This window comes from Marmota monax, unplaced genomic scaffold (assembly GCF_021218885.2).
Source record: "Marmota monax isolate L192 unplaced genomic scaffold, Marmota_monax_Labrador192_F-V1.1 WCK01_AAM20220418_F8-fsc00011, whole genome shotgun sequence".
In the NCBI taxonomy this organism is placed as follows: Eukaryota; Metazoa; Chordata; class Mammalia; order Rodentia; family Sciuridae; genus Marmota; species Marmota monax.
The window spans coordinates 22156849-22171846 of NW_026693082.1; the positions used below are offsets into that span (position 1 = coordinate 22156849).

Below are 14998 nucleotides of genomic sequence, written 5' to 3' on the forward strand. Positions count from 1 at the left end.
TCTGGCAACTTCTATCTTGTGTCACTGACATTTTGCCTTTCCTTCATATAAATGGAATCATATATACTGTATATGTTACATCTTAGGATGTTTATTCTTTTTGTAAATAGTTGTATTTAATTTGCTAAATTTTTTAAAGAAATTTTATATTTATATTCATTAGGGCTGTAGATTTCATTTTTCTTTTATACTATATCTAGTGTTAGTATTTAGAATGCTGGTTTAATGGAATGAGTTGTGAAGTGTTCTCAAAGCCTTTTGAGTCTTGCTTCTTTTACTTACTGTGATGTATTTGAGATTCATTTATTCATACTGTTATGTGTATTGGTAGTCATTTGTTTTTATTGCTGAGTAGTAGTACTCTTGTATAAATGTACAATTGGTTTATCTATTTTTAAATTGAGTTGACATCTGGGTTTTTTCTAGTTTTGAGTGATTATAAAAAAGTCACTGCAAGCATTTATGTACTGATTTTGATGATAACATGTTTTTAATTCTCTTAAGGGAGTAACCTGAATTAGGATTGCTAGGTTTTATAGAAAGTATGGGTCTATCTTTGTGAGCAACTGCAAAAACTTCTGCAAAGTCAGTGTTACATTTTGTATTCCCGCTGTCAATATGAGTGTTCCAATTGTTCTGCCTTCTTGTCAATACTTGGTATCTAAAGGTTTAAAATTATTTTTATATCTTTATGTTAGCCATACTAATAGGTGTGTTGTGTCATAATATCTCATTGTGGTTTAGTTTGCATTTTTGTATTGATTAATGATGTTTTAAATTTTTTCCATTTGCTTATTTACAGTCATATATATATATTAATCATTGATAAGACTATCTGTTCATGAATTTTGACCATTTCTTTTATTGGACTGTTCATTTTCCTGCAGTTGTTTTGTGTGTTTTATCAGATACAAGACTTGCAATATTCATGTACTATTATTGTCTTTCAAAGAATAGATGTTCTTTTTTTTGACAAAAATCTAATTTATTGGTTTTTTTTCCTCTCATGAATTGTGCTTTTTGTGTCCTAAGAAATCTTTATTAATTTGGGGAATAAAAGATTTCCTCTATGTTTTCTTATTAAACTTTTATAGTTTTGGATTTTACATTCAGATCTGTGATCTATGTGAAGTCATGTGTGAAAAATGAATCAAGTTGGGGGGATTGTTATGTATTAGTTTTTGCTGTGGTTATCCAGTTGTTCCTGCACTGTTTGTTGAGAAAACTATCTCTTCTCCCTTGAGCTGCCTTTACATATTTGTTGAAAATCAATTTGCCATGTATGTGTAGATCTATTTTTGATCTCTCTAATCTGTTCCATTGCTCTATATGACTGTCCTTTGGCCAATACCATACTAACTTGATGAAAGCCTTGAAATCAAGTGGCAGAAGTCCTTCATCCTTGTTATTTTTCCAAAATTGTTTTGGTTATTCTAATTTCTTTGCCCATGACACTTAGAATCACTAAAACTTTTCAACACGATTTTGATTAAGATTACACTGAATCTATACAATAGTTTTTGGTTAAGGAAATGATAGTTTAATAATAGTGAGTCTTTCAACCTCCAAGCACAGCATATAGTTCAGCATTTATTTGGTTCTCTTGGATTCCCTTCATCAGTACTTTATTAGCATACAGATCTTGTACATACTTTGTTAGATATTTACCCATTTCATGTATTTTCATGCTACTATGAAATTTTAAATTGTTCAGTACTAATAAATAGAAATGCAACTTTATTTTTGTGTATTGAACTTATATCTTGTGATCTTGAGAAAGTTGCTTCTTGGTAGTTATTTGTGGACCTTTTGGCTTTTTGTAGATAATCGTGTTATCTGTGAATCAAGATGATTTAATTTAATTTAATTTTATTCATTGTAGTGTAGATGTTTTTTTTTTCTTTCTTTGTCTTGCCTTGTTACCTGGCTATTAGCTTTAGTATGATGTCAAAGTACTGAGAGTGGATATGATTCCCTTCTAATAATAAGGGGGAAAACGTTAATTCTTTATCATTAAGTAAGATGTCTGTTGAATGTTGAGGAAGTTCCCTTTAGTTCCTATTTTACTGAAAGATTTTATCTTAGATGGATGGTGAATTTTGTCAGATGTTTTTTCTGTGTCTATTGAAATGATCCAACAATTCTTCTTGAGTCTATTTGTAAAGTGAAATATTTTGATTGATTTTCATGTTTATCTTGCATTCCTAGGATAAATGGCATTTGGACGTGATATAGTATTCTTTTTATATATAGTTTCATTTAATTTGCCAAAATTTTGTTTAAAAAAATTGTGTCTATATTCATTAGGGCTACAAATCTGTAGACTTTTTTTTTATAATATCTTTATCTAATTTTAGCATCAAATAAAATTTAGCATCAGAAAAAATCAGGAATGCTGGCCTCATAGAATGAATTGTAAAATGTTTTCTCCTCTTCGATTTTCTGGAAAGTTTTTATGAAATTGGTATTATTTATTTTTTAAATCTATAGTGGAATTTACCAGTGAACCCATATAGATCTGAGGTTTTCTTTATAGGAAAATTTTAAACTACAAATTCAATTTTGTAAATAATATATGGCTCCTTAAGTTATCAGTTTCTTCTTGTATGACTTTTGTGGTTGCTAAGAATTTGCCCATTTCATCTAAGTATTTGGAGATTTTTTCAGGTAATCTTATATTAGTGATTTCTAATTAATGCCATTACGGTCAGAAAACATTCTTTGTATAATTTGAATCCTTTTAAATTTATTGACCTGTTTCATAGTTCAGAATATTATTTATCTTGGTAAAAGTTTCACATGTACTTGTAAAGAATGTATACTCAGTTAATGTTAGATGAAATGTTCTACAGAAATCAAGTCAAGTGGTTGATAACATTCTGTCTACTTGTTATTTCTGTTACTTGTTCTTTCAATTACTGAGAGAGGAACTGATGAAACATCCAATGCCTTTACAATTCTATCAATATTTGCTTCATTTTTTTAATGTGTGTGGTTGTAGATGGACAATACCTTTATTTTATTTAATTTTATGTGGTGCTAAGGATCAAACCCAGTGTCTCACACAGCTAGGCAAGCACTCTGCTGCTGAGCTTCAGCTCCAGCCCCGATTCATGTGTTTTGAAGCTCTGTTATTAGTACATAAACATTTGGGATTTTTATGACCTCTTGATGAACTGACGCTTTATTCCTGGTAATGCTCTTTACTTTACAGCCTACTTTGTTTAAATAATATTGTCAATCCTACTTTTTTGATTACTGTTAACATGGAATATCTTCTTCCATCCTCTTCCTGTACATATTTGTGCCTTTATATTTAAAGTACATTTCCTGTAGGTAGCATAGTTGTGTCCTTTTCATCCAATTTAGCAGTCTCTGCCTTTTAATTGGAAAGCTTAATTTATACCATTTAATATAATTGTTGATATAAATTGTTTAAATCTAGATATTTTTATTGTTTTTTTTTCTCCTTTCATTCTGTCTTCCTTGAGTTTGTACTGTTTCTTGATTCCATTTTTTCCTTCTATATTGGCTTATTGCCTTTAGAGTTCATAGTATACATCTTTAACTCACCATAATCTAATAACTTTACAGCAATATACTTTCTTTCTCCCTTCCTAGACTTTGTTCTGGTTATTTTATATATATATATATATATATATATATATATATATATATATATATATAATTTGTTGTTGTTGTTGTTAGTTGTAGTTGGACACAATACCTTTATTTTATTTATTTATGTTGACGTGGCGCTGAGGATTGAACCCAGTGCTTCACATGGGCTTGGCTTGGCAAGCACTCTGCCACTGAGCCACAACCCCAGCCCCTTTATTGTGTTTTTCATCATACATTTTATTTCTACATATTTAATAGTCCATTCTATACACTGTTATTTTTTTCTCCTTTAAACAGTCAGTTATCTGTTAAAAGAGATTTTAAAAGTAATGGGTGGAAAGGTTTTATATTTAACTATGTGATAGTCATTTCAGACATTCCTCATTCTTTTGTGTAGATCTAGATTTTCATCTGGTATCATTTTCTTTCTATTGAACAACTTACTTTAAACTTTCTTGTATGCAAGTCTGTCTGTGAAAAATTTTTGTAGCCTTTGTATGTCTGAAAAAGTATTTTGCCTTAAAAATTTTTAAAGATTCTTTACTAGGCATATAATTGTAGATTGACAAGTTTGTCTTTTTTTCTTTCTATAAAGATGGTTCTGTACCGTCTTCTCTCTAGCACTGTTTCCAGCCTGAAGTCCACTATCATTCTTATTTTTGTTGCTCTGTATGTAACATAGTTCTCTGTTTCCAAGATTCTCTCTATCACTGTTTTAAGCAATTTGGGCCACATGCTTGCTGTAATTTTCTTCATGATTCTCTTGCTTTGGGATTTATTTAATTCTTACATATGTGAGTTATTGTTTTTAATAAATTTGGGATAAATTGCCATTATTTCTTAAACTATCTCTTCTTCCTTTCCCTCCTCTAGTCTTTAGGGAGTTTACCACAGATATATTTGGTTTCTTGAAACTGTCCCACAATTGATGCTTTGTTCCTTTTTGTTTCATTCTTCTTTTTCCAATTGTTTTTACGTTTATTTTGAATACTTTATATTGTTAATATATCAGTAATGCTTCTGCCCTATTTATTCTGCTGCTAGAATCCTATATAAAGTGTATTTTATTCTTAAGCATTGTATTTTCCATTTTGATTAATTTGCATTTTCATGCCTGTCTTTAGTATGCTAATGTCTCAACTACCTTCTGGAACTTATAGTCTGGAAAATATAGTCAAAATATAGTCAAAGCAGCTGCTTTAAAATCCTTGTCTACAAATTCTGTCATCTCTGTCATCTCTGGGTCATTTTGATTAATTGTTTTTCTCATTATGAGTCATACTTCCCTACTTGTTCCTTTCTGTGTCTGGTACGTTTTATTGGGTGTCAGATACTATGAATAATTGGATGGTAGAGATTTTATTTTATTAAATATACTTGGGCTTTGTTTGGGGACAATATAAATTACTTGAAAATAGTTTGATGTGTTCAAGGCTTCCTTTAAACTACTTTCCACAGGATCAAATCTCCCCTTCAGCCTAGGACTAAGCTCCCCCACTACCCTTCTGAGTATTGGATGTCTGTATTTACAAGTTTTTTAAACTAAGGGTTGTGGTAGCCCTTCCTCTTCCCCACCCTGTGAGATTTTTGAAAATTGTTCGGCCTCCTTCTTTTGGGGGATTATTTTCCTAGTCTGGGGTAGTACTCTGTGGAAGGCCAGAAGGGTGGGGCATCTCCTGCAGGTCCCTCTCTGTGTGTCTGTGAATCCTTCTGTTGCTTTAAAGTGTTTTATTTAATCCAGGCAATACGGTACATATGTAAGTATCAAATAGAATGAATAGAAGAAAATTAAGAGTTTCCTTTATCCACTCCTCTCCAGTCTGTTTCAGATGTAGCCACTTTTAATTATTTATTTTTTCCTCCTTATTTACTTCCACGTTTTTGTGTAATATTATTTACCCTTATATTATTCCCAATAAATTTAACTTCTTAAAGTTAAATCAATTTAAAAATCTAAAAATACAGTCACATAAATTTTATTTGAGTATTTGTTTTGTGTTTTTTTTGCTTTGTTTTCTGAAAAACTGTCTTTGAACCTATCCAGTGGTTCCATTAGCCCTGTCACATACCCATGGGCACTGCCCGGCTCCTTCGATCCCTCAGCTGTCCCTCACTCTTCTGACCAGGCACAGGCCCACTGCTGCTTGGGCTTGCTTGGCCTTGTCACCTGTAGTTTCCCTCTCTTTCCCTTCTTTCTTCTCAGTGTTGATCCTTTGGTTCCCATTTCTTAAGCGTTCTTATTTTCTTGGTTTGCTCTCCTCCATTGTGCATGAAACATCTAAAAATGCTTTTACTCTACCTTTGCACTCAAATGATGGAATTCTAGATATTTTTTTAAAAAACCTTTTTCTCTCAAAATTTTAAGGTATTTTTCTCTGTTGTTTTCTGAAAGCCATCAAACCCATTCTGATGGTAGTTCTTGTGTTTGTAACTTATTTTTTTTTTCCCATTTGTAAGCTTTCAGGAATTTTTCTCTATCCTAATGAGCTGAAATTTCATGATGTGCTTTTGCTATAAGGCTTTTTTCATTTATAGTGGTGGGCACTTAATCATCTCATTTAAACTGGACTTTTGTGCCCTTTAGTTCTGGAAAAATTTTTAAATGATTTCTTTTAATTTCTAAATGATTTCCCTTCCCTCTAATTTTGGAACTAATACCATTTTGGTGTTGGATGTACAGTCATCCTTTAAGTTTCTTCTCTTTTATCTCACAATTCTCTCATTATTTTCCTTTTGTTGTTCTATTTTTTTTTTTTTTTTGAAGATTTTTTCCACTTTCTAACCTTTATCAAAACAAGGAAATTTAAAATATGGTTGAGTTTAACAGCTTTTCCCTTTTTTTGATTTCTTTGGCATTGTTTCTTGTTATGTTTGTGGAGGGGAATCAACACTAAAGCATTATTCATTGTCTGTTAATCAGATTTATTCTTAATACATTTCAGTTTTTAAATATTTTAAATATTTCTTAAATTGACAGATAAAATTGTATGTATTCACTGTAAATAGTATTATGTCTTGAAATATATGTATATTGTAGAATAGTTAAGTCTAGCTAATTAGCAGATGTATTATTTCATATAGTTACATTCTTGTGATGAAAATACTAAACATCCACTCTTTGCATTTTTAAAATATACAATATATTATCATTAACTCTAGCCATCATGTTGTACAGCAGATCTCTTAAACTTATTTCTTCCATCTGTAATTATATACCTTTGACCAACATCTTCTCACTTCACCCTCTCCCTCCCCTGCACCCCATATGACCTTCCCAGTCCCTGGTAAACTACTTTCTACTCTGCTTTAATGAGATCAACCTTTTTAGATTCCACCTATGAATGAGACCATGTGGTATTTGTCTTTCTGTGTCTGGCCTATTTTAATTAATAAAATCTTGAAAGCCATCCATGTTGTTGCAAATGATAGGATTTTATTTTTTATGGCTGAGTATATTTTCTTGTACATATATATACCACATTTTCTTTAGCAGGGAATCCTGCGGTTTGCTAAACCCGATAACCCTGCTTTCAGTGCCTAATGAGAGTAAACTAGGAAAGTGGAGGTGACCTGGGAGTCCCTAGACAACAGTGATTTGGTCAGTTGCAGGGCCATGTGTCTTACCTGCTTCCTTGGCAGTCATTTCAGATTTACAAGGAATTTTGGATGGGGAGAAAGAGATTATCCTTGTTGAGTGGTGATGGATCCCCCCCCCCTCCTTACTAATATTGACCATGTCAAATCAGATTTAGTTATTCAGAAATACAGTACAGGCCCTGCCTCTGCTCCTCTTCTACGGTTTCCCCATGTTTTTTTTTTTTTCTTAATATTTATTTCTTAGTTGGACACAAATATCTTTATACCAAGATGCAGAGGTGGTTGAATAGGAATCCGTGCAAAAAGGCTCCAAAGTAGACAATAACAAAACATCCCAATCGCCAGTGTCCAGTCTGTTCCCTGTGTTTCAGAATACTCAGGGGAGTGAGAGCTCTTGATCTCTGCCCAGGGCCTAAAGCTGACTTGTATGGTCCACACCTTTATAGCTTCCTTCTGGAGGCTTGTGGTATTTTCTCTGTCCTATCAGCAAGTCTTCGATGAGCTCTGACACAAGACTCATAGGTGTTTTGTCAGACAAACAGAAGAACTTTGAATGTAATTCTAGCCATTTGTGCCCCAGATATTTCTGATTCAGTGGTTTTCCTCCACAACCTTTCATCCATTTCCTTTGCCTTCTTTTCCAAATTATGTCTTTTCAGCTTTCAGGTAAAAATCCAGTTTCAAAAAAAAGTAGCATGTTTATATGAAAGGTTTGAAAAAATTAAATTTCTAATCATTCTTTTTGTTGCATATCCTTTGGCTTAGCAAATTCTGCAGAAATGTACATGTTCTTTTCCCTCCTTCTCCCTCCCCTCTCTCGAATGAATATACAAAGATGTTTCTTGCATTTTATTTGAAATAGAAAGTATTAGAGATGACCAAAATGTCCCTCAGGAGGGATATGTTTGTATTTGCTTCTGTTGCTTAATTGAAATGACTGAAATAAAAACATAGTTAACTGATTTCTGCTTATGTTCAAGAACAACTTGATTAAATAAAATTCAGTTAATTCAGTAATATTTTTAAACTCCAGCTGAGAGTTTTAAGTTCATTTCTTTATGTGAATGTAGAAGAAGTTGGTATTCAGTTGGATTATGTAAATGGATCTTATCACAGATAGTTTTAGTTATAACTTTAACTTTCAAAGTATAGAAGCTATCATGTAGTAAATAATAGTTCTGTTTAGCATTTGTAGACATAGGGACTATATGCTTGTTTTCCAAATTATTATAGGTTTTGAGTTTCTACGTATTGTTTCCTTTTACTGAAAATGGGTACCTTCTTTAAAAATATATAATAGTTAATTTTTATAAATTATAGATATGCTAGTAAATGTTTTATTCAAAATCAAAGCCTAACATGAACCTTATAATAAAAATGTATCTTACTGTCTTATAGATACACTTAGTTTTTAACCCCCCAAAAGTTTTATCCTCCTCTTCATCTACTGAATTCACCATATTTGGTTCCTAATTGCTTTAGACAATTTTAAAAACTAAATGTCCCTCTGCCAGACTTAGGTCAGCTTTAAAGCTTCTCCAAAAGGCTGTGATGGAAATTTTAGGAAAGGATGCTCCATGAGGGAGAATGCTTGTTTGGAAGAAGTGTGTGTGTGTGTGTGTGTGTAATATATATTTACATTCTGTGGTCAGATTTTATGTTGCAATTATTTTTGATGATGCAACTTGCCTATGAATTAGATCCCAAATACTTTGTAGTGGGTCCCCGCCCCCTTTCTGTTTTTATAGTATTATGCCATGAGAGGGCAGTATTGTAGAGGTTAATGTTCCCTTCTCAAATGTACTGCGAACAAGTTTATATTGTGTTAATAAGCAAACTTCTTAGATCTACAGTATACTAATTGTAATCTTAACTGATGCATCCTTGCAGATATTTTAAATTAATAGAGATAATTTTGTCACAGGTTGCATTTTACACCCAGATCTCTTGATTTGGGTTTGGCAAAGTGAATTATTTGTTCAGTGTGACCATAGGGTGAGCCTGCAGTACTCCTTGGCTACTTAACTATTTTTTAATCACCATCATATGCTCCTTTTGACTGATTCTGGACACTGAAAATGGGCAGACTACCTCCAAGGAGTTGTGTGCTTTGAAGGGTACTGGACTATTTCAGTCTAATAAGATTGAGTCTTGGAAGAATTGCCGCTTAACCTCAAAACTTGCCTTAGTGACTTGCTGAAAATGGATCTCTTTAGGATCCAACCCATGGACTGACTTTTCTAGTTATAAATGGAAAAAGGTATATTTAATTCCTGGTGCTGTTGGGGAGATATGATTTCAAGGCTGATGGCTCTGGGGACATTTGGGGAAGATACCCTGGATTTCATTCTATGGTTTCCTTTGACCCAATTTTTTTTGCCCAGCACAGAAAATGTAGTGTTAGTTTCTAAAAGTAACGGATAAATTCGTGTGAAGGTACTATTATTCAAAAAGCAAATGTAATTTTATTGGCATTTAAAAAATATTCTTGCAGTAGGGTTATTATTCTTATAAATAAAACCCTCTATAAAATCACCCCATTACTGCTGCCTGTAAGAACCAGATAATTGAAATCGAGATGCTCCAGCTCCTGCAAGTCTTTAGTGGTGGGACTGGGCATGCCCAGTAGATCAGACGGTTCTTGTTGCAAATAGGAAGCGTTGTCGGTTGAGCAGTCGCCGGGACCGGCCACTCCGGGGACCGGGGTCTGACTCCCCTTAAACGTAAGCAGTGCGGGGCATCGATCGTGTCTTCAGGGACCTAGACACTTTCTGTCCATGCCGTGGCCAGGCATTCCCAGGCCGTGGGGGCCTCCGCGGCCCGCGCCCCAGCTGCTCCCAGAACTGCTCGGCCAGCCCACCCGAGGAGCTGAGCTGGAGTGCAGGCGGGGGAGGCAGCCCAGGGAGCTGGGCGGGCGGGGAAGAGCGGAGGGGCGGTCCGACCAGGAACTGGCCAATCGGCGCTTCTGTGTGCTGAATATATGTTGCACTTAGACCGGGAGACCCGGTCTAGAGCCGAGTGGAGCCGCGCTGCCGGTCCTGAGGCTTCGCGTAGCGCTGGGATCTGAATCTGCCCGGTTCTCCAAGCCCCAGAAGCCGGGTTTCTTTAAACTGGCGCTGCTGTTTTCTCTCTCCTTGGGCTGTAGAAAACTAGAAGACTTTATCTAGCACAAGCAAGGCTGCTGCTGTTCCCTCTTTTTTATATTTTTTTCCACGAGGGTGTTTTTGGCTGCAATTGCATGAAATCCCAATGGTGTAGACCAGTGGCGATGGATCTAGGAGTTTACCAACTGAGACATTTCTCAATTTCTTTCTTGTCATCTTTGCTGGGGACTGAAAACGCCTCTGTGAGACTTGACAATAGGTAAATGTTGGCTGGAGTAGTTTTTTAAAATTTACTCGAGAGGTATTTGTAATAATGCAGGTAAAAGATAGCCGGGCAAATTCCTTTGTCCGTAGCTTGAGAGATTACTGTGACATGGATGTTGCTTTTTGAAATGTTCAGAATAGCGTTATTTTCGCAGGTCTGGTCAAGAGAACAGGCTTTCCCACATTATGTAATTTAGCCCTTTGTGGCTGAGTAAAATAGGGAAATGCCTGGATAGTCGTTAGTAAGAGAGTGGCTGTATTTTCTGGAGCGTGATAAATTTCATAGCGTTTGAGAACGTTCAAAATATGATGTTAATAACATCACAGAATTGAGAGATCCGTCTTTTATCTTGGATGCTTAAGATAAATTCCATTTGTTTTTGATGATCTCTTTTATCCTCTTTTTTCAGCTCCTCTGGTGCAAGTGTGGTAGCTATCGACAACAAAATCGAGCAAGCTATGGTATGTACTGATTAAAAATCATTTGTATTAAACGTGGGCACAGCACAGAAAGCGAGATGTCTTGGGGTGGAACCAGTGCATCCCTTAGGACTAGATGATGTAGATTGTTCTTCATACATTCAGAAAAGCTGCTGCTATCTCTATTCTGCCAGCGTGGGGCCACATACCATGGCTGCCATGGACGAAAAGGCCCTCAGGGTATTAAATGTTCTCTCCTGGACTGATTTCATACAACCTTAGGATTTTTTTAGGGTGTCCCCTTTTGCTAGGAAAACGCTGGCTCAGCGTCTCCTTCCGTTGGTCCTGGGCACATATTTAAGGATGTGGCTTCACTAGGAATCCTAAAATTTTACTAGGGAGCCTGGAGTGGGGAGGGCCCCAGAAGTGGGGATCTCAGTGAAGAGCCTTCTAGACCGTGCACAAATGGATCCCCAGCAATGCATGCTACTGCAGAATGAAGGAGAATGGGAGAAAAGTTTTGTTTTCTCAGCCTGCGCTTGGATTTCTCCTATTTTTTATTTCCGCCTTGGCCGTTCTTTGTTATTGGAGCAGCGCCTGTGGCTCTTCTCACGGGATTCTCTGCCCACTGTTGCTAGGCAAACTCCGAACCTTTAATTCGGAGCTATAAATAACTCGGGCTCCCATTGGCTGCGACGTCTGCCCAGGTTTCTGTGATGTCAGCTTAATCACGAAAAGAGGGGGGCCTGGGGTGGAGGGAAGAAAATGCGGCAACATGCTCTGTAGGAACTGGCTGCAGCCGGTGCTGAGGGAGGCGGCTCTGGAAGGCTGGGGAGGGACTTGGGGGCGGGGAAACAGCCACTAAGCTGCGGGCCTGAACATCCCGGAGGCCTGGCTCCAGGAACTCAGCGCCCAGTGTAGGAGCCTAAGTGCATTTTGCCATCGCAAATAGGAACCCGACTGTATGCGTCCCTGCTAACCCCTGCAGAGGAACCATAGAATTTTGGAAGGCCTGATCACTTATACTTTAAACTTAAGTACTGTGCACTTGTGGTTGTATTCAGATTTCCCTAAGTCTGGTTTATTGAACTTCAAAGGCAAAATATGTGAAAGATTAGGCCTAGAGAGCTTTGCAAAATAATGCTTTAGAAATTCAGAGTCTAGGAAATAGTAGATTAAACCCTTTTTCTCCCCCTTTTTCTTTTAGGATCTGGTGAAAAGCCATTTGATGTATGCAGTTAGAGAGGAAGTGGAGGTCCTCAAAGAGCAAATCAAAGAACTAATAGAGAAAAATTCCCAGCTGGAGCAGGAAAACAATCTGCTGAAGACACTGGCCAGTCCTGAGCAGCTCGCTCAGTTTCAGGCCCAGCTGCAGACTGGCTCCCCTCCTGCCACCACGCAGCCACAGGGGACCACACAGCCCCCTGCTCAGCCAGCGTCCCAGGGCTCAGGACCAACCGCGTAGCCTCCTATGCCCGCGCAGAACTGGCTGCTGCTGCTGTCTGAACTGAACACACCAGGAAGATGTACTAGGGAGAGTCTGCCTCCACAGTCACCCATTTCATTGCTCGCTGCAAAAGAGACGTGAGACTGACATATGCCATTATCTCTTTTTTTTTTTTTCCAGTATTAAACACTCATTTGCTTTTGGCTTGAAGAAATTTATTAGTTGGGTGAATTAAAGGTTACAGAGAATTAGCATGGACTGTACCTTGTGCAGCTTGGCAGATAATCTGAGGAATGGTTAATTGATGCTGAGGAGCTGTGTGCCTTTCCATCCCTTCTTGCTGCCCACCCCACTTCCAGGAGTTCTGCTGCTGGTAGTGTACTCCATGGGGTTAGGAAGCAATGGAGCTCCTCACTGGACTTTGTACTCTCCTCTCCTCCCCATGAGGAACTTGAAAGGGAGGCAAGAAAAAGACTAAAAGGAGGGGGAATGCAGTTCATTGTACACACTGACGACTGTCACCAAAACCTATAAAAAAAAATAGTACTGTGCCTCTTTTATTAAACAGCGGATGACACAAAACTATTAGTGATAAAACGGTGACAGGTAGCTGGGACCTAGGCTATCTTACTATGAAGGTTGTTTTGCTTATTGTATATTTGTGTATGTAGTGTAACTATTTTGTACATTAGAGGACTGGAACTACTGTTTAGGTTGTACAGATTGAAATTTAGGTGTTTCATTGGCTGTCTAAAGAGGTGTGGATTGTCTTTTATATAGAGACCTACATAAAACTGCTACATGACAAAAACCACACCTGAAGAAATTTTAAGAATTTGGCACAGTTAGTCACTTTGTGTAATCAGAAATCTAGCTGCTGAATATTTTGAAGTAAATCCTTGTTCATTGAAGTCTTTGGATTGAGCAGGTTGATGACTTTGAAAAATGATCAGTTTTAGCTAATAAATTGGAGTTCCCAGTAGGGGTTTCTGCATATCACCTGTATAGTAGCTATATGCAAATGTTCCTGTGCATGTTCTCTACACAGTTGTAAGGTGTCACTGTATTTAACTGTTGTTCTTGTCAACTTTCAATAAAGCATATAAAATGTTGATAAACAAGTGTTTCCATATTACAGTGTGAACATAATTGCAGGTATTTCCACAACTGTTTGCAGGTTAAGCTAAGCAATTTGGCTAGTAAAATCCTGACAGGGAGTAGAACTGCTGGACAAAGTAGGAGTGTGATGTGGAAGGAACTCGACACGGCATTGTTGGGCTAGTAAGAGAAGAGACAGTGGAGAAGATGGCTCAGTTCTTCCAACTCTAGCATGTCTTGGACAAGTCACTTCACCCCTGTGGGCTGATGAAAAGGATTGAAAGATAAATGTCTTAAATTTTCCTATGGCTTTAAAATTCTGGAATTCATGAATATCTTCATCTTCCAATGTTTACTGAACCAGATGGGAAATAAGCCTTATTCTGTTTTTAATCGAGTAAACATCTTTAAGATCAAAAAAAATGAAACTTAAGAGATACCTGATTTTCACTTTAAGGACTCTTCACCTTGGGTTGGGATGTCTCTTGTAGGGTGCTCTGAGCTTCTAGCTTCTGGGGCAATAATTTATTTTGTCCAAGCAAAAGACCTGATTTCCAGGGGTTGCCTGAACTCTATTTGAAGTAGGACCTGATGATCAAGGGAGTCCTTCCCAGCTGATTCTATAAGAATGTAAAATAAGTCAAAATTTAAAAATACACTGGAATCCTAAAGCTAATTGTCTATAATCTGCCTGAGGACCTTAGCAACAGCCCTTTGCCATATGGGAATCAGAGCATGCACAAACTCTATAAAGTGCTCTTAGGACAAGGACTTAACTTTCTGAATCTGTCACTTCTCCATTTGTAGGAGATTGACAGGTAAGTGGGTCATGAGACTCCTGAAAAGGCTCAGATGGCATGCGTGAGTTAGAAAATGGAAGTATTGAAGCAGTGAACTAGCTGCCCATCATAGCCTGCTGGCCGTTGCCTAGAGATGTTTGGGGAACTTGAAGAGGACTCACAAAAATCTTGTGTCATATTAATTTGAAGATCAGATAATTTTGACTTAAATTAAGGGATACTTAGGTAGTAATTATATTTTCTTCAAAAAGGAAAACTGTAGTGAGTAGCCATTTCATCTTTTATGTTTTTAAATGAAATTTCCTAACATTGTATGTGGAAATTGTGGAGGATTTGGAAAAGCTCAATCTCTTCTCCATTACTGAAGAATCCTTTCGGTCCTTCTATTAAATATGTGAAACTCTGAACCTGAGCACAGTGGTGTACAACTGTAATGCCAGCTGCTTGGAAGGCTAAGGCAGGAGGATCACAAGTTCGAGGCCAGCCTGGTTAACTTAGTGCGACCCTGTCTCTAAAATTAAAAAATAAAAAGTACTGGGGTTGTAACTCAGTGGTAGAGTTCCCCTGTGTTCAATACCCAGTTCCTTCCTCCCCACAGAAGAAATAAAACTCCGTTGAAATTTTGGTAGCCAAATACTGTATGTGAA

The 14998-nt window shown here is 36.7% G+C and overlaps 1 protein-coding gene across 6 annotated transcripts in view; it reads left to right on the forward strand.

Annotated features, from left to right (window-relative positions):
* Tsc22d1 (TSC22 domain family member 1) overlaps positions 1-13574 on the forward strand; it is a 115656-nt gene extending 102082 nt beyond the window's left edge. For 4 of the 6 annotated variants that reach the window (XM_046454311.2, XM_046454312.2, XM_058582589.1 and 1 more), the window contains 2 exons: positions 10997-11048; positions 12214-13574. In XM_046454311.2, the coding sequence (XP_046310267.1) occupies positions 10997-11048; positions 12214-12471 (310 nt within the window). In that variant the 3' untranslated portion in view covers positions 12472-13574. Of the gene's footprint in view, positions 1-9919; positions 9942-10207; positions 10582-10996; positions 11049-12213 lie in introns of those variants that run through there. The other 2 variants (XM_058582593.1, XM_046454315.2) reach the window with 2 other exon arrangements.
* Positions 13575-14998: the final 1424 nt, after the last annotated feature.